This window comes from Phocoena sinus, chromosome 14 (assembly GCF_008692025.1).
Source record: "Phocoena sinus isolate mPhoSin1 chromosome 14, mPhoSin1.pri, whole genome shotgun sequence".
In the NCBI taxonomy this organism is placed as follows: domain Eukaryota; kingdom Metazoa; phylum Chordata; class Mammalia; order Artiodactyla; family Phocoenidae; genus Phocoena; species Phocoena sinus.
Window position 1 is genome coordinate 72,649,154 of NC_045776.1, and position 20,024 is coordinate 72,669,177.

Genomic DNA, 20,024 nt, shown 5'->3' on the forward strand with positions numbered 1-20,024 from the left:
ACATAGAGCTGGGAGACCAGAGGGGGAGCTGTCTTGCCCTGTGACCATAGCAGAGCCCAATAGGAAGAAGAAAGACTCCTCTTCCTTCCTGGCAAGACTCAGCCAGTGAAAAGCCGTGAACTCTTGACTAGAGCCCTCCCAACTTCTTTGTCCCCTCTATAAAAGCATTCTCCTTCCCTTGCCGCTTGGGGGTAGTCTATTTGTTTCAAGTCAACACTTTCAGAATATATAAATGCCAAGGTTTTCTGTTTTAGAAAGTACCCGTTTTGGCCAATTAGTTTCTATTTATTGTCTCCTCTGATCCTCATTTTAAAAAATCTGATTATTTTTTGCTAAAGACAAGTTTATCTTTAAAACACATGTGGGGTTTCTTTGTACCTAGAGATTTTACCGTGGGATGGACTTTTAAAAATTGCAATAATAAACAAGTGCAGAGTTTTAAAAAATCATGAAACTGTAGCAAGCAAACTTGACTGTACTTCATACAAAGAATAAAATGAAGGAAACTGATATGAGTTGTGGTACAACAATGAGAAGGGGAAATATTAAGATTATATATGAATTATTTGTGATTTCCTGAGAAGTAAAGCCCACACTTATCATTATTCTTGTGTATCTTCAAACATTTCCAAACTTCAAATGAACAAAAGAAAGTAAGTACAAAACACATAAAATGCCAACATTTTATTGAGAAACAGTGGTTACATTTGACTTTTACATTCATTCTACCATATATATTTCCCAGTCTCTGTTGGAGAGTAGGAGCCTAACTTTGATGGGTACAAAATAGCACACAGAGATGTCCTAATCACAGAGAAAAACAATTGCAAACTCAGGAATAACTCAATGCTCTGGAAGCACCCCATAGATCAACCCCACCTCAGCACTGAGAAACTCTCCTGCCTTTTGTTTCAGTGAAGCTGAGCCCAGACTGCGTCCTGACCTTTCTCCCTTATTACTGTAGTCTTCAATATCATCTTCCTTCCCTATTTAACTTTTTTGGGTGCAATTTTTTAGATTAATTAATTAACTTATTTATTTTTGGCTGCACTGAGTCTTCATTGCTGTGCCTGGGCTTTCTCTAGTTGTGGAGAGCAGGGGCTACTCTTCCTTGCAGTACGCAGGCTTCTCACCACAGTGGCTTCTATCCTTGCAGAGCACAGGCTTCTAGGGATGTGGACTTCAGCAGTTGGGAGATGCGGGCTCTGTAGTTGTGGCGCACAGGCTTAGTTGCTCTGCGGCATGTGGGATCTTCCCGGACCAGGGCTTGAACCCGTGTCCCCTGCACTAGCAGGCAGATTCTTAACCACTGAGCCACCAGGGAAGTCCTTGGGTGCAATTTTTGCTTTGACGAATGTAAAATGTATTACAGAATTCTTACAGCAATATAGATTTCCTTACCCTTTGTTCTTTATGTTATAGTTGTCATATTAATACCTCAGCATGAATTGAACTTCACCTTCTGAGATTATGGTATAATTTTTTCCTTCAAAATTCATACTTATAGTAAAAGAATTTAAGAGGAGAAAACTAAGCTATCTCATTTATCCAGATGCTACCCCTTCTGTGCCTCTTTCTTTCTTCCTGAAGATGTTCCAACTTTAGGAACTCTTGTGTCATTTCACTTCAGCCTGAAGAAGTTCTTTTCCCATCATTTTATATCTAGCTACCTGATAATTAACTCTTTTGTCTTCTTTCATCTTCATCAGCCTTTGTTTTATTTTCATTTTTGTTTTGCCTTCAATCTTTAAGGGTATCTTGGCTACATCAGTATTCTGAGTTGATAGTTCTTTTCTTTCAGTAGTTTATTTATTTATTTATTTATTTTATTTTTTTTGTGGTACGCGGACCTCTCACTGTTGTGGCCTCTCCCGTTGCGGAGCACAGGCTCCGGACGCGCAGGCTCAGCGGCCATGGCTCGCGGGCCTAGCCGCTCCGCGGCATGTGGGATCTTCCCGGACTGGGGCACGAACCCGTGTCCCCTGCGTCGGCAGGCGGACTCTCAACCACTGCGCCACCAGGGAAGCCCTGAATAACTTTTATATTGCCTTGAAGCTCATTATCTGTCATTATAAACATAGGACAAATGTTTGGAATCTCACTTTATTCTTGACTTTGGTTTGCGAAATTGCCACTGCTCTTTAAACTGTTATAATATAGGACTGTTTAAGGACCAGGCACTACCAAACTTTGAAAATATGGAGACTTTTAGAATTTATGTAATTAAAAATATGATTCTTTCCGTTTGGGGTTAGCCAGTTGGAAAGTTTAAGTTGAAACGTGTCATGATTGAGGGGTGTTTTTTTTTCCCCCAAATGATATTTAAGACAACAAACACCCTCCACCCCACCACTTCCTCAGCTAACACCTGGTCTCTCTCCTCCCTTTCACGACAAAGTTCTTGTAAGTGTTATCTACACTCCTGGTCTCCATCCTCCTCACCCAACTTACTCTTCAACCCCGCACCTAAGATCTGGCTTCTGCTCCCAGCTGTCCCTTACATTTCACCCGCAATGATCACCAGTAGCCTCTTGAGTGCCTCTCAGACCTATATTCCTGAACTTATCGGACGCATTAGGCAATGTGGACAACTTTTTTAAGCTCTCTGGCTTAAGCAGCTACCCTTCTAGACCTCCCCACTTCCCACTCCTCCTTGTATCTTCCTCCCTTTGTTAATAGTACCCTCCATCCATTACCCAGGTACCCAAGCTGGAGAGCTGATAGCCATCCTGTCTTTTCCCTCACCTCATACCTATAGTCACCAACTCCTGTTCACCCTTCCCCCAAGGTAGACCTAGAATCCCATCCCTTCTCCAGCTCAGTCCGGGTCACCTTCCCTCTCACCTGGATCACTGTACAGTGTCCTGACACCTCTCCCTACATATCTACCCCTGCCCCCTGCAATCCATCCTCCCCACAGAAGCAGCCAGACCAGTCTTTCCAGAATGGTCATTTCACCTCTGGTCGCTCCTCTGATTTGCCACCTGCCCTCAGGACAAAGTCAGCGCAGATTCACCTGATATGTGACCCAGTGGATCACTTTCTCTTTCCTAGAACAATGTTTCCACTTGGCTATCAAAACACACGCCTGATTTTTCTTCCACCTCCCTGGCTACTCCTTCTCAGTCTTGTTTGCCAGATGCTTGCCTCTCCCCAATCACTTAATACTATTAAGTGTTTCAGGGCCCAGTCGTTGGTCCTTTTCTTGTCTTGCTCTATACTCACTCCCTTGGTGATCTCATCCAGCCTCATGGCTTTAAATATGTCTATGCTGGTCATTTGTATCTCACCCCCAGACTTCGTCCCTGAAATCCAGACTCAAATATGCAACCCCCTAGCCAACTTGGATCTCACTAGACACTCAAGTTTGCTTCCAAAGCTGAGCTCCCGACCTTCATGCTACACTGTGCCCTGGCCCAGTCTTCCCCTTCTCAGTTAAGGACAATTCCATCCTTCTAGTTGCTAAGGCCAAAAACCTTAGAGTGGTCCTTGACTCTAACTGTTCTCTCACATCACACTCTATCCATTAGCAAGACCTGTTTATACTCAAAATATAGCCGGTGAAATGATATGATGTCTGGGATTCACTTCCAAATAATACAGGAGGGGAGATGTGGATGGAGATATCATTGAAACAAGATTGTCTGTAGGTCAGGACTTCCCTGGTGGTCCAGTGGTTAGGACTCTGTGCTTCTACTGCAGGGGGCATGGGTTCAATCCCTGGTTGGGGAACTAAGATCCCGCGTGCTGGGCGGCCAATAAAAATAAAAATGGGCAGAAGACCTGAATAAACATTTAAAAAACTGTCTACAGGTTGATAATTGTTGAAGATGGGGGATGGTACATGGAGGTTCATTGTATTATTCTACTTTTGTTCATGTTTGAAATTTTCCATAATAAGAAAGTTGAATCATACCACTTCTCCCTACCTTTCACTGCTACCATTCTGATCCAAGGCGCCACATCTGTTGCCTGGACTGTTGTAGTAGCTTCTGAACTGAATTCCTGCTTCTGCTCTCACCTCCACTCCCCACCCTCTGCTTTTAATCCAATCTTCCCATGAACAGCCAGTGTGATACTCTTAAAATGAAAGTCCATCCATGTCCCTCTTCTGCTTGGAACTCCCCAGTGGCTCCCCATTTCAATCAGAGTAAAAGCCAAAGTCTTAGTGGTCTTCAAGATCCTACACAATTTACCCCCTACCCTTGTACTCAAACCTCATCCCCTCCCACTCTCCCCCCTTGATCATTCCATTCCAGTCACACTGCTATTCCTCAATCCCACCAGGCATACTGCCACCACAGGGCCTTTGCACTTGCTGTTCCTTCTCCCATTCCTTTTTAATTTATTTTTATTTTTTTAATTTTTTAAAATGTTTTTTTATTTTTGGCTGAGCCAGGTCTTAGTTGCGGCACACAGGATCTTTCATTGGGGCGTGTGAACTTCTTAGTTGCCGCATACAGACTCTTAGTTGTGGCATGCATGTGGGATCTAGTTCCCCGATCAGGGATCGAACCTGGACCCCCTGCATTGGGAGAGTGGAGCCTCACCCACTGGACCACCAGGGAAGTCCTACCTTCTCTCATTCTTCCCTCTGACATACATACAGCTCACTCTTTGCCTTCTTCATGTCTTTGCTCAAATGTCTCCTTTTCAGACCTTCCCTAACCACCTTTTTTGAGACTGAACCCCTAAACGTTGCCACTTCTCATCCCCCACACGTAGTCAGTACCTTTTAACCTCTTTCCCTGCTTTATTTTCCTGATTAGCACTTATCACCGTCTTAATTATTATAATGTTACTTATTTATCCTGTTTATTATCTGTCTCCACCATTAGAGTGTAAGCCCTCTGCAGTCCGAGGATTTTGCCTATTCACTGCTGTATCCCCAGGACACCTGCGTGGCACATAGTGGGCACTCAACAAATGTTTGTTGAATGAATGGCATTCCGAGTTTCAATCCCTGCCCACCTGTCCAGGCACAGCTCTCACCTCTCCTGACAGCCGAGGTGGACCTGACAGCCGAGTCCTGGCACATACCAGGATGATTCACACTTCTCAGCCTTATCCTGTCTTGTGCCCTTTGTCCCCTGGCCACATTCCCAGTCTTTTAAGAGTCATCTCAAGCAGGTGTTCACTGACACCACAGGTGACCCCAAAGAAACTCTTCTGCCTGAATTTCCACCAGGTTTCTGTGCCCTCTTTTCTCCTAGTACACAGGACACTGGACTCTCTGTGTCTCCTCTGTCTCCCCCACTGCTCTGGGAGCCCCTGGGGCAGGAACCACATCTTACCTTGTCTTCTTAGCACAATGTCTGGCACCCAGCCAGCACTCACTAGATGTACAGTGAAGGAATAACAATACTTGCATTTACTGAATGTTTTCTCTGCTAAATGTTCTCACGCTTAATCCACACAACCTATGGGGTAGGTAGTATTCTTAAACCCATTTTAAGGGTTATTTCTGTGAGGGTCAGAGAGGTTACGAGTCTGGCAAAGGGCAGACTGGAATTCCAGAGTTTGTTCTGCGGAACCCTAGAATTCCCACTGTTCAGCCCAACCTCGAGTGAGTAACTACTCTTGCTGAGCCTGTTTCGGGTGACAAGGTTGTGGGGATGGGATTGGTGGATACCATCCAACTCCCATCTCCTGGGGGAGTTGCCTTTCCCAGGGCCATCCTCAAGCCAGTTTCAGTTTCCAAGTTGTAAAAGGGAAACTAAGAGGTGAGAAACGAAACCTACAGCAGAAAGGGTGACTAAAAGCCCCGCCTGTGAGGGTGGTTTCACCCAGTGTCCCTCAGTACCCCAGCTGCAGTGAACGGCCTCCAGGAAGAGGATCCCCTGGTCAGCCAGACACCCTTGTTTCCTCTCCACTCTGGTCCTTTATTCCACAGGGTGCTGGAGGTCAGCTGAGGAGGAGTCCCCTTAAAGAAGAGTGTGTGTGCCAGGAGCTGGGTAGGTGTGTGGGTATATATCTAGCCACCAGTGGTACTCTCAAGACAGAGATGGCAGTGCCCCCGGAGCTGTTTGTCACCCCAGCTTCCAGGCTGAACTCCTTCGTGGCTGACTGCCTGCATCCCAGCCAGAAGTGGAAAAAAGAGGTGCTGGAGACTGTGCAGACCGTGGAGCAGTTCCTGAGGGAGCAGAGCTTCCAAGGGGAGCATGGGCTGGACCAGGAATTGGGGGTGCTGAAGGTGGTCAAGGTGAGACTGGTTCCCTCCATCCCCAGGCCAGGGCTGGGCAAAATGCAGCTTGTGGGTCTACATCCCTGAGGATGCTAGGACCTGTTGCCTCATTATCTCTAGCCCATGCTACTGACATCTCAAGACACTCCATCCCAATGCACTGCTGCCTTGAGCAGAGCAAGTCCAGTAAGGAAGCTAATAATAATAGTGTACATTTTGGATGCACTAGCCTAACCCCTTAACATGTATTATGTCTAATTTGTGTACCCTGTGAGGTATGTACTATTCTTTTCCCATTTTACAGATGAGCAGAATGGAAACTCAGTGGTTTAAGATCCATAATGACCAAATGCAATGCAAGGTCTCTGATTGGATCTTGGTGTGAATGGACCATCTGTAAAATATAATTTGGGAACAATTGGGGAAATTTCAATATGGCCAGAATGTTAAATAATATATATAAGAGAATTTTTAAAAAATATTTATTTATTTTATTTATTTATTTTCTTGGCTGCGTCAGGTCTTAGTTGTGGCAATGCGGGATCTTTTGTTGCAGTGTGCGGGCTCGGGCTTCTCTCTAGTTGTGGCGTGCGGGTTTTCTCTTTCTAGTTGTGGCGCGTGGGCTCCAGGGTGTGTGGGCTTTGTAGTTTGCGGCACACGGGCTCTCTCATTGAGGCGTGGGAGCTCAGTAGTGTGGCACGCGGGCTTAGTTGCCCTGCAGCATGAAGGATCTTCGTTCCCTGACCAGGGATTGAACCCGAGTTCCCTGCATTGGAAAGTTGATTCTTTACCACCGGACCACCAGGGAAGTCCCAGGGAACTGTTTTTCTTTGAGGCAAAATAGTTTTGTGGTTATGGGAAAAAATGTTCTCTTTTGTTGGACACAAATGCTAAAGTACTTAGGGACGATGGTCCTTAGCGTCTGTAATTTACTTTAAAGTGGCTTAGTTGAAGCAAATACGGCAGAGTTTAGACTCGTTGAATCTGGGTGGATGTATAAGTGTTCATTGTATGCTCTTTCTATTTTTCTGTTTAAAGTTTCTGATAATGGAAATTTTTTTTAATGGAAGCTCAGAGAGGTGAGGTACTTGCCCAAGGTCGCACAGCTAGTAGTGAAGCTGGGATTTCAACCAGGATCTATCTTACTCCACTCCAGGCTGCCCTCACTGAGCTTTTTTTCCCCAAGCCCTTCCTGCAGCTGCATCATGTCACCTCCTGTCCTAGCTAGGATAATAATGCAAGAAGGTCAAAACTAGAAAGGTGTGATGAGGAAAACAACTTTTGAGGAAAACGATTTTGTTTTTCTGAGTGGCTGCCTAGGCATTTTACAGTATGGTGACCCTACTAACACCAAATGTTCAGAGTCTGGACTTTTAGATAGGTTTAGGGTATCCCCACAGGTTCCTGCTTTGCCTTCCCTGGTGGAACCTTTTAATATAACCACTGAGTGGGCTTCCCTGGTGGTCCAGTGGTTAAGACTCTGAGCTTCCACTGCAGCAGGCACAGTTTCGATCCCTGGTCAGGGAAGTTCTGCATGCCGCACTGTGTGGCCAAAAAACATAAATAAATAAAACTTTTTTTAAATGTAGAGCTAAGAGGGTTTAAAAAAATTTTTTTTTAATGTAAATTGATACAGCCACTATGGAGAACAGTATGGAGGTTCCTTAAAAAACTACAGATAGAATTACCATACGACCCAGCAATCCCACTACTGGGCATATACCCTGAGAAAACCATAATTCAAAATGAGTAATGTACCAAAATGTTCATTGCAGCTCTATTTACAATAGCCAGGACATGGAAGCAACCTAAGTGTCCATCAACAGGTGAATGGATAAAGAAGATGTGGCACATATATACAATGGAATATTACTCAGCCATAAAAAGAAACGAAATTGAGTTATTTGTAGCGAGGTGGATGGACCTAGAGTCTGTCATACGGAGTAAAGTAAGTCAAAAAGAGAAACACAAATACCATATGCTAACACATATATATGGAATCTAAGAAATAAAAAAAAAAGGAGGTCATGAAGAACGTAGGGGTAAGATGGGAATAAAGACACAGACCTACTAGAGAATGGACTTGAGGATATGGGGATGGGGAAGGGTAAGCTGTGACAAAGTGAGAGAGTGGCATGGACATATATACACTACCAAACGTAAAATAGATAGCTAGTGGGATATATACACTACCAAACGTAAAATAGATAGCTAGTGGGAAGCAGCCGCATAGCACAGAGAGATCAGCTCGGTGCTTTGTGACCACCTAGAGGGGTGGGATAGGGAGGGTGGGAGGGAGGGAGATGCAAGAGGGAAGAGATATGGGAACATATGTATATGTATAACTGATTCACTTTGTTATAAAGCAGAAACACACCATTGTAAAGCAATTATACTCCAATAAAGGTGTTTAAAAAAAACCACTTAGAGTTAAGCCTGTGAAAAGTTAGTAACCTCTGCCCCAATCACCTTGTAAGTACTAGGTGCTTGCTACCCTGCTCTATCTCCTGCTGGCTTGTGACCTGGGGTGGAAGACTGCCCTTCCCCCGGCTCACTGTGTCCCCTTGCTTCTGGGATCTGTAAGTAATAAATCATTAAAAAAATTTTTTTTAATTAATTTTGGTTGGAGTATAGCTGCTTTACAATGTTGTGTTAGTCTCTGCTGTACAGCAAAGTGAATCAGCTATACGTATACATATACCCCTCCTTTTTAGATTTCTTTCTCATTTAGGTCACCACAGAGCATTGAGTAGAGTTCCCTGTGCTATATAGTAGGTTCTCATCAGTTATCTCTCTCTCCTTTTTTTTTTTTTTTGTGGTATGCGAGCCTGTCACTGTTGTGGCCTCTCCCGTTGCGGAGCACAGGCTCTGGACGTGCAGGCTCAGCGGCCATGGCTCATGGGCCCAGCCGCTCCGCGGCACGTAGGATCTTCCCGGACCGGGGGACGAACCCGTGTCGCCTGCATCAGAAGGCGGACTCTCAACCACTGCGCCACCAGGGAAGCCCAGTTATCTATTTTTGAAAGTAATAAATCTTATGATTCTACTCCCTTTGTATGGGTGTATTGAAACTGCACCTTTCCTCCAAATGACCCCGTGGGTTTCATTTCCCCACAGAGGGAGTTTGGATGCTGAGGGAGCTACCTGCCCACCCTGTGTGGGCGGCTTGTGCCCCCTGGCCAACGAGAAATTAACACTTTATTTGGGCTTTAAACCCTCCCCCCACCCCTGAAAATCTGGTGAGCTGTGCTGGTCCATAAGAGTGAATGCTTGTCCTTGGGTTTGAATAGGTTTGGACTGAAGCAAGTCATGAAGCCTGTTCTAGAACGCTCTTCCCTCTCTGCCTGTATCTTACCACTGGAAAAGGTGGGAAGGGCAGCACAGGCACAGCCTTCAGCGGGATGTGCTCTTCATCCGCACCCAGAGTGCCATTCCCAGCCCTCTCACACAGGGCAGAAATGCTGAGTCCGAACGCAGGTGGAGAAAGAAAATGGGAAAGGAAGAGGAAACAAAAGATGGCGGACTCCTGCACAGAAGCAGGGCCTGCCACGTAGACTTGGGTCACAGGGAAGAAAGAGGTAGAACCACCACACCTGGTGTTCTGACCCTCTATCTGACTGTGACTATCAGTCCTGGCTGTGAGCCCATGGCAAGTTGATTAACCCCCAACTGCCTTCCTTTTCTCATGTGTACAATGGGGATAATTATACTAGTCCCCCCACCTCAGTTAATGGGGGTGAGGATTAAAAGACATTGTGTGTATAAAGGGCTTTCAGTGGTGCCAGGCACAGCGAGGGCTCAACTGGCGGCAGCTGGGTCATCATCAATGTTCCTTGACTCCACCCACCACCAGAGGTAGCCGACCTGAGGTCTGAGGCATCCCTGGCAATTCCACCTCCCGACCTGGAGTGAGAAAGAGAGAAGGCCAGAGAGTTGGGAGACTTTGTATACCGGAGGCCACAGCGCTGGAGAGCAAGTTTAGGATCTCAGAACATCAAAAAGACCCTTTCAGAATCATCCAGCTCAGGCTCCTTCAATTCAGATGGGGAAGCTGAACTCCAGGCAGCAGAAGAGATGATCTAAGTCGAGTAGAGCAGGAGAAGGGAGAGAGATATATTGCTGACTTCCTGTGTGCCAGGCACCACGGCAAGCCCTTGGCACACATTGTCTTGTCGAATCCTCCCAATCAGCCGGTGACTCACGTGCCGTCATTACTCTGAGGTTCCAGATGAGCAGCGTTCAGAGGATGATGCAACTGAGAAACAGGGGCACGGGGCGAGGTCAAGGTCAGGCGGCCCCGTTCCCCAGCCCGCGGTTCTCATCCACCAGGCAATCCTGTTCCCCCCTTTTTATTTTTATTTTATTTTATTTTTTAGATATTTATTCATTTATTTATTAATTTAGGCTGTGCCAGGTCTGAGTTGCCGCAGGCGGGATCTTATTTGGCATGCAGACTTCTTAGCTGCGGCATGCACGCAGGATCTAGTTCCCCAACCAGGGATCAAACCTGGGCACCCTGCATTGGGGGGGGCGGAGTCCCTGTGCCCCCCTTTTTAATGTCATGAAATTATTCAGACATCCGCCCCCGCCAGAATCCTCCAACCACCACCCTGTGGAGGATGACTGTTCCCTTGGAGTGGGGATCACTCTGCAGATAAGGCTGAGTCTTGGAAGCGAGGCAGTGGAGTAAATAAGAAGCGTGGGCTGTGGAGTCTGGCTGCCTGGTTGGAAGCACCCACTGTGTGACCCTGGACGAGAGGCTTGCCTCTCCACATCCCCGCTTTGTCTCCTGTAAAGAAGGGATGTTAATACTCCCCACCCGGACTTCCCTGGTGGCACAGTAGTTAAGAATCTGCCTGCCAATGCAGGGGACACGGGTTCGATCTCTGGTCAGGGAAGATCCCACATGCTGCGGAGCAACTAAGCCCGTGCGCCACAGCTACTGAGCCTGCGCTCTAGAGGCACCGAGCCACAACTACTGAGCCTGCGTGCCACAACTACTGAAACCAGCACGCCTAGAGCCCGTGCTCCGCAACAAGAGAAGCCACCGCAATGAGAAGCCCGTGCACCGCAATGAAGAGTAGCCCCCGCTCACCACAGCTAGAGAAAGCCCGCGCACGCAGCAAAGAAGACCCAATGCAGCCCAAAATAAATAAATAAATAATTTTTAAAAAAGGAAATACTCCCCGCCCATCCCTCAGGGCGGTGGCGATCATCCGTGAAAAGAGCATCAGGGATTGCCTGGTCCAGGCAGTGGCCTCGGGGTGACGGGACTCTTGTGTTCTGCAGGTGGGCTCCTTCGGGAACGGCACAGTGCTCAGGGACAGCTCAGAGGTGGAGCTGGTGATGCTCCTGAGTGGTTTCCACAGCTTCCAGGAGGAGGCCAGGCACCACAACGACATTCTGAGCCTGCTATGTAAAAAGCTCAGGTATTGCCAGGACCTCCTGAGCCTCCAGCTCCAGGACCTGAGGCTGGTCCAGGGAGTCCACTCTGCTGTCGCCTTCACCATCCAGTCCTGGGAGACTGCGGAGCCCATCACTGTCACCATCGTGCCGGCCTACATGGTCCTTGGTAAGCGGAAGCCCACCAGACTCACACGACCACCCTCCCCGGGGACCCGCAGCTTCCTCACCTCTCCTTCGTGACCACGTGCAGACACCTGTATTCACCCATTCAACCCACGTCCTGTGCTGGGTGCTGGGTGACCACAGTGCCTGGGACTGACTCAACTCTGGCTGTCCTGTGGCTCAACTTAGGAAACAGATTTATCAAAGAATCACGCAGATAAATATATGATTGGAGAGGAAGTGAGAGCCATGGAGGGGAAGGAGTAAGAGCAGCCCTGGGAGCTTCTGAAACATTTACCCCAGGGGCAGGGGCCTGTCATTGTCTGTGCTTTCCCGGAAGCAGAGCCTGAGACAGGGATGTGAGGATAAGCAGTCCCAGGAGATGCTGGTGGGGAAGCAGGGGAGTGAGATGGAAGGCGGGGAGCACGACAAGATGCAGGTTGAACTAGTCACCGTGCTGAGCAGCTGGGCTTGTGCCCTGCAGAGCTCTGGGAAAAGTGCAGAGCACGTCTCCCAAGTGGGTGGTTGAGTGTTTCATCCACCAGCTTCTGCTGGCCATTGGCTGAGAGCTGCTTCCCAGGAGCACCGATGGCACTGGTAACGGTATCAGCTACAAGCTCAGATGATCCAGCTTTCATCTGGTGCACTGGCTCCTCTTAACTAGAGTGGCTGCTGGGAGTTGCTCCATGGGGAAAGTGTCAGAATTGGGATCCCATCTGAGCCAGAAAGAGACAGTGGGAGGCATTAGTGTTAGTGATGTACGCCCCACCCTTCAGCAAACGTGCTCTCTGAGCCCAGCTTTCTTATATGGAATTAGTCCTTCCCTATAGTGATGGAAGCTTCATATAAATCGCTGAGAGATCCAAAACAGACATTAAGGGAAACTGAGGGTGTTGGGCACATCAAGAGAGGACAATAGTCCTTGAGTAGCCTGAGGAATAGAAAACCCACTTTAAAAAAATGTATTTTATTGAAGTCTAGTTGATTTACAATGTTGTGTTAATTTCTGCTGTACAGCAAAGTGAGTCAGTTATCCATAATATACACCATTATGTTTTATCACAGCATATTGAATCTAGTTCCCTGTGCTGTACAGTAGGACTTTGTTGTTTCTCCATCCTATGTATAATAGTTTGCATCTACTGATCCCAAACTCCCAATCCATCCCTCCCCCACCCACCCTCCCCCTTTGGTAACCATAAGTCTGTTCTCTATGCCTGTGAGTCTGTTTCTGGAAAACTCACTTTTGATTCTCCAGAAGGACAACCAAGAAGGCAAACTGTTAGTCTCTTAAGCTATGTGGTCCCAGGTCTCCCTGGAGAGATACTCCAATAATTACCAGTCTCTCCCCCATGGAGTAGTCAGCAACCTGGGGCTTCCTGAGCCCTCACTCTCTCCCCTTCGCCTCCTCTCTCTTCAGGGCCTTCTGTTCCCAACGCTCATCCCTCCCCAGAGGTCTATGTGAGTCTGATTAAGGCCTGCGGTTCCCCTGGACATTTCTCCCCATCCTTCAGCGAGCTGCAGAGAAACTTCGTGAAACACCGGCCCGCCAAGCTGAAGAGCCTCCTGCGGCTGGTAAAACACTGGTACCTGGAGGTGAGGAGGCTGCCAGGCTGGGGGCAGGAGCGGAAGATGGAGGAGGGAGGGGAAGAAAAAGGCAGGAACCATATCTGTCATCTCGGGAAACTGCACCAAGAGGCAATGGAGGTGGGGTGCGAGAGAAGGCTCACCTTTTTTTTTTTTTTTTTTTTGCGGTACCGGGCCTCTCACTGCTGTGGCCTCTCCCGTTGCGGAGCACAGGCTCCGGACGCGCAGGCTCAGCGGCTATGGCTCACGGGCCCAGCCGCTCCGCGGCATGTGGGATCTTCCCGGACCGGGGCACGAACCCGTGTCCCCTGAATCGGCAGGCGGACTCTCAACCACTGCGCCACCAGGGAAGCCCAAGGCTCACCTTTTAAAATGTGAACCTGGCAGAAGATGCAGATGAAGAAGGAGGAAGGAGAGGAGGGGGAGGAGAAAGAAACAGAGGAGGAAGGAGAGAAATAAGGAACGTACTGTATTTCGAAGAACGAGTGCTTGTAATGGTCCAGCTAAAGTCCAGTGCTGGCTAAGGCCAACTTCTCTGGGCTCTCTGGACATTAATCTCAGCTGAGTAAGGACTAACAAGCGGAAAAATTCGTTTAATTCCACACTGCACCAATTCCCCCTCCAAATGATTGAGTTCCTGAGTCTCATGATCATTACTGAGTGAGTACATCCACAGCAGCTACTTTTTAGATTTCACATATGATGTCTGCATGGTACCAGGTATATTTCAAACTACCCAGATGAGCATGTCATCTGAACTTATGAAAGGAAGACTCAGAAACAAACAAAAAATGAGAAAGAAAGAAAAAAGATGCTTTCTTATTTTTTAAAAAAAAGGTAAGGGTCAGATTTTAGAAAGACCAGTCCAGTCCAAAAAGAAAAAAAAAAGTATTTAAAGATAAAACTCAGAATATTACCAAAGTTAGTTTATAGTTGGTATGTTTATGGTGGAAAAGCAGTCATTTTCTTACATGATTATCACTTCTACCAAGGTTGTGATGTATCTTCAGATGTTAGCATCACCGAAGCCAAGAATGAAATTGGTTTTTTTGGTCAGTCAGTCACTTAAGAGGAATTGATCCAAGGTTTTGTGGATTTGGAGAGCTAGAACTCAACAAAATGATCTGTTTGCTTTGTTTGTCTGTCTGTCTAAGTGTACAAAGTGTTTTCTTCCTGTATATGACTTGCACATTTATTGTAATGTCCGCAGAACAACGTATCAGCTTTACTTCTATAGCCCTTTCTTTGTTCAAGTCTCTGCCACTAAGGGACTTCCCTGGCGGTCCAGTAGTTAAGACTCCATGCTTCCACTGCAGGAGGCACAGGTTTGATTCCTAGTCAGGGAACCAAGATCCCCATGTGCCCCAAAACAAACAAACAAGCAAACAAAAAACCCCCAGAAGTTTCTGCCTCTAAGACAAGAATTTGTCTGCATATGGTTTTTTGAAACAGTTTTCTGATTCAGTATTATTATTTATTTATTTATTTATTTTTGGCTGTGTTGGTTTTTTGTTGCTGCGCCCAGGCTTTCTCTAGTTGCAGACGAGCGGGGGCTACTCTTCGTCGCGGTGCGCGGGCTTCTCATTGCAGTGGCTTCTCTTGTTGCAGAGCACGGGCTCTAGGCGCACGGGCTTCAGTAGTTGTGGCTCGCAGGCTCCAGGGCGCAGGCTCAGTAGTTGTGGCGCATGGGCTTAGTTGCTCCGCGGCATGTGGGATCTTCCCTGACCAGGGCTCGAACCCGTGTCCCCTGCATTGGCAGGCGGATTCTTAACCACTGTGCCACCAGGAAAGTCCCTGATTCAGTATTATTAATTTGATGTTTTCTTTTATTTGAGAACTTTTATTTAGCTAAGTGTTACAAGATGTGTTTGTTGATCAATACTTAAGGACACAAAGAGTTCATATTGTATGTTAAACAAAACTAGAATCCCGTGATGCTAAAATGGTTGATAGTTCATTTTTGTCTGGAAACGTAACATCACAGGAGTTGTTGTTCACTTTCATGGTTCAAAATTATTTTATGATTCTTACCAACTCATCTACTGGGGTCAGGGACCAAGGAACATGTAAGTGAGCTTCTCTGGGTTCTATTCACCAAATCTTAACTGTACGAATATCACTGATCTCAGAGATGCCCAAGTTTGTGCATGCTCATGACAAACCAAAAAGTGTTACTTTGACTATCTATAATTCTGGGCTTTCATAAGCCTTGCAACGGTATCAGTTTCCAAGAGGGACTTTTGAGCATCATTTCCCCATGTGAAGAGCTGTCCTTGATTTCTTTTGTGTTTTAATTTACCAACAAGCGGATGTTTATGTTCTATCTTTTGAAGTATTTAATTCAGTTCCATTTTGGGAAAAAGATGGGGCTTTCCCCAGTGTTTTGGCTGAGCTTCTGACATAAGTGTTTTGTTTGGTTGTTTTTTTGTTTTGTTTTGGAGGGTTTTTTGTCTTTTGCCATTTTAAGTGTACAAGTCAGTGGCATTAATTACATTCACAATGTTGTGTAAATATCACCATTATTTCCAGAACTTTTTTTTATCATCTAAAACAGAAACTATACCCATTAAACAATAACCTCCCATTCTACCCTCCCTCCAGCCCTGTAATCTCTATTCTACTTTCTATCTCTATGAACTTGACCGCTCTAGGGACCTCTTATAAGTGGAGTCATACAATATTTGTCCTTTTCTGTCTGATCCTTTTTTTCCTTTTTGGCCGTGCCACGCGGCATGCGGGATCTTAGTTCCCCTAACAGGGATGGAACCGTGCCCCCTGCAGTGAAAGGATGAGTCCTACCCACTGGACCACCAGGGAATTCCCTGTGTCTGATTCTTAACCGTGGGATTATCATACCTAATTGGATGAGATTTCTGACATGAATACAAGTTTACTTATACATTTGATTTATTCTTTTTTTAAAAAAACTAAATTTATTTATTTATTTTTGGCTGCGTTGGGTCTTCGTTGCTACCCGTGGGCTTTCTCTAGTTGCGGCGAGCTGGGGCTACTCTTCGTTGCGGTGCGCGGTCTTCTCATTGCGGTGGCCTCTCTTATTGTGGAGCACGGACTCTAGGCGCGCGGGCTTCAGTAGTTGTGGCTCGCAGGCTCCAGGGCGCAGGCTCAGTAGTTGTGGCGCACAGGCTTAGTTGCTATGTGGCATGTGGGATCTTCCTGGACCAGGGCTCCTACGCGTGTCCCCTACATTGGCAGGCGGATTCTTAACCACTGAGCCACCAGGAAAGTTCTGATTTATTCTTGATTTATCTAATTCTATCCTGGTGGGAAGAAGGACAGATTTTTTGAACGTATGTAAACGCTACATATTCCTGAAAAGGAACTTAATAAAGACACTTTGTGAATATTAAGCCATCATTCTGAATAGTTTTATAAGCAAGGCCAATTTACATATGCTATTATTTTACAGAATAATTATCTTTGTTTTCCTGAGGATTAGTTAGTTCATAATCTATAAAAGGAATTTTTTTTTTTTTTTTTTTGCGGTACGCGGGCCTCTAACCGCCGCGGCCTCTCCTGCCACGGAGCACAGGCTCCGGACGCGCAGGCTCAGTGGCCGTGGCTCACGGACCCAGCCACTCTGCGGCATGTGGGATCCTCCCGGACCGGGGCACGAACCCGTGTCCCCTGCATCGGCAGGCAGACTCCCAACCACTGCGCCACCAGGGAAGGCCTATAATAGGAATTTTTATAGGGATTTTTAAAATTCTGAGGTGTCAATTGGAATAATATATCATTTACAGAATGTATCTTAGTTTGCACATGTATTTCCGTGTATTGAGGGTAGGATAGTAAGAAAGAAAGGGTTTTTTGTTTTCTCTCACATAGTCATCAATAGAACATTAACCTGAGTAATTAATTCTCATTTTGTTAAGCAATCTGCTCTTACGAAGTTGCCTACTTCTGAAATAAAAGATTCTGGTGAAATTCTGACTCAGTCCCCTTTGGTGGCCATATGAGTCTTTATCCACGAATTTATTACACTTCATAAATTTCCCATAGTGGAGTTGGGGGGAAGAGATTTGCTGGCAGATAGATTATATTGTAATCAGACCATTCTTTTATGAAATCCTTTTTTTTTTTCATTTACATACATAAAAACAAAAAGAATTGGCAGCTGTGATTTTACTATTTTAATTACGGGTCCAAAATAAACACAGCATAAAATCTAACAGTCCATCAGCTCCTAATTTTACAGGGCTGTTTTCCAGGAATCATATGTGTGTGCGTGCACACACCACACCCCTACACCCCAATTTTTGAGTGATTTAAATTCATAATGGCATACAAGACAACAATAACAGGGCTCCCAGGAGATATCTGAATACTCAAGACAAACAGACCAAAAGAGAGCGAGAGAGAGAGCGAGAGCAAGAGCGAGAGCGAGAGAGAAAGAGAGAGAGAGAGAGAGAGAGAGAGAGAGAGAGAGAGAGAGAGAGAAACACAAAATACAATCAAACTCTCATCAACTGCCACTCAGCAGAGAATAACTTCCTGTCATCTGTCTCCCGACAGAGACCACCAGATGGTCAAACCATAAAAGCAGAGTCACCGATTGTAGTCATCAGTGGGGACGTAAGTGGCCCCATGCAAATAGGTACAAGAACCAGAATCAGACTTGTCCAAGAATCAGACAATCTAGAATCAGAAATAAAAACAGAGTAGAGGTGGGGAGGGAGGAGAGAAACATCAGAAGAATAAAAGCTATTGTCATACAAGATTCACCCTCGGAATTGAAAAAAGGGGCAAGTCTGAATGTAAACAGCCCATGGGGCGCATTTCTCAGGCAACACAGTTTACTCAGTTTTGGAACAGTCTCAGTGGAACCTCCAGCTGCAACCAGAAACAAGAGGTAAAAAGTCATTCATTAAATAAGAACTTGCAGAGAAGTTGCAAGGGAATCAGACTGCAGAAGGAAAGGCTTAATCCAATAAAAAAATATATATAATAGGCGTTTAAAGAAAAAACGATTACCAAGATTACTAGGTTTATAGTTCATCTCTGTTGATGGTGGAAAAATAGCAAATTTCTCACATGCTTATCAGATCTAGAAAGGTCATGAAGTATTGCAACTTCGCAAAAGTCAGAGAAATCCAAAATATGAAGAAATCAGAGCATCACTAACATAAATCAGCACTGGAAGGGAACATACATCTTTTCTTCTGGTTTGCTCTTTTTTTTTTTTTTAATGTACCATTAAATAGTCTATCAAAAGTCCTAAAAGAAATGAACGGCTCATTTTTCCTAAGGCTTACATCTTATGATTACAGGCATTCTGCATTTTCTTTGTCATGTAAATTTTAAGAATCTCGCTAGTAAAATTTCACTAGTATTGGAGAAAATAAATTGTCTTGTCATGAGTTTACATTCTTAACAAAACTATAATTTTATTAGTTAAGATTTACAGCTTTGTGAGATGTGAATTCACAAAATGTTACAAAAACAAATTCATTAATGTATAAATAAGTTTGAAATCAATTAAAAACATTTTAAAGTCAAGGATAAAGTTGTTTTTGTTAGTTTCAGGAAAGGCACAGGTTTCATTTATTTTGGGGACTGGAACTAGACCAGATGGCCTCGTTTCTGTTTGTTTCAAGGTCAAAGTGGGTTTTTGTCTTTTTGAGGGGTGTGATATAAAACTTATTTATAATGGCCACAGGACAAGATGTCAATTTTGCTTCCACAAACCAAATAGCTGGATGTTTGACAGAAATTTTCATTTCCTAGCTCAATGTTAGAGAGGTTCTTTAGACAGGAGGTGACTGGTATCCGTTAAGATGCTTTCTTTTTCAAGTAACAGAAAAACAGAAAAACCAACTCAAACTGGCTTAACCAATAAAGAGAATTATCAGCTTATGTGAGAAAACCCACAGCAGTGGAGAGGAGGCTTCAGGCATTGTTTGATGAATGCTCCAGCTCAGTTTCTCTATAATACTCTCAGCGTCTCTCAATTCTATATGTCACCTTGGTCCACAGGCTGGCTTCCCTCATGGTGGCAAAATGGCCACATCTGTTCCTGCCCTCACATCCACATACAAGAGAGGACTTCTCTTCTTTCAACCACTGAACAAAAGAACTAGGCTTGACTCAAATTAAGCCAACTTAGATTACAAAGCTTCTCTTGAACCAATCACTTGGCAAGGGGAATAGGTTTATACTGGTGACCCTATCCAGTCAGGGCCAACCCTGGAGAGGAGGATTGGGTCAATTCCATCCAAACAGCATGGCTACTATACAATGGGGAAGGAAGAAACGCCTGTTAGAGAGGCAACCCTAATGTTCACCATGGATTCTCAGCTATTACCTAGTCCTATAGTCCCCCAACACACACATACTATTTTGTTTCTCTTTAGCTAAGACTTTTCTTTAAAAGAAATCTTTAAGGGGGCTTCCCTGGTGGCGCAGTGGTTGGGAGTCCGCCTGCCGATACAGGGGACGCGGGTTCGTGTCCCAGTCTGGGAGGATCCCACGTGCCGCGGAGCGGCTGGGCCCGTGGGCCATGGCCGCCGAGCCTGCGAGTCTGGGGCCTGTGTTCCGCAGCGGGAGAGGCCACAACAGTGAGAGGCCTGCGTACCGCAAAAAAAAAAAAAAAAAAAATCTTTCAGAAGCCTAAATAGATTAAAATGGAGCTGCTTAGGCTGGAGTGCTGATGACAGAGCCCAACCTG

The 20,024-nt window shown here is 45.6% G+C and overlaps 1 protein-coding gene across 2 annotated transcripts in view; it reads left to right on the forward strand.

Moving 5' to 3' along the window:
* Window positions 1–20,024, forward strand: part of OASL (2'-5'-oligoadenylate synthetase like) — a 28,192-nt gene that overhangs the window by 1,683 nt on the left and 6,485 nt on the right. Inside the window, exons 1-4 of one of the 2 annotated variants that reach the window (XM_032603238.1) lie at window positions 2,082–5,954; window positions 6,039–6,202; window positions 11,474–11,756; window positions 13,173–13,348. In XM_032603238.1, coding sequence (XP_032459129.1) covers window positions 11,531–11,756; window positions 13,173–13,348 — 402 coding nt within the window. In that variant the 5' untranslated portion in view covers window positions 2,082–5,954; window positions 6,039–6,202; window positions 11,474–11,530. Of the gene's footprint in view, window positions 1–2,081; window positions 6,203–11,473; window positions 11,757–13,172; window positions 13,349–20,024 lie in introns of those variants that run through there. The other variant, XM_032603237.1, reaches the window with a different exon arrangement.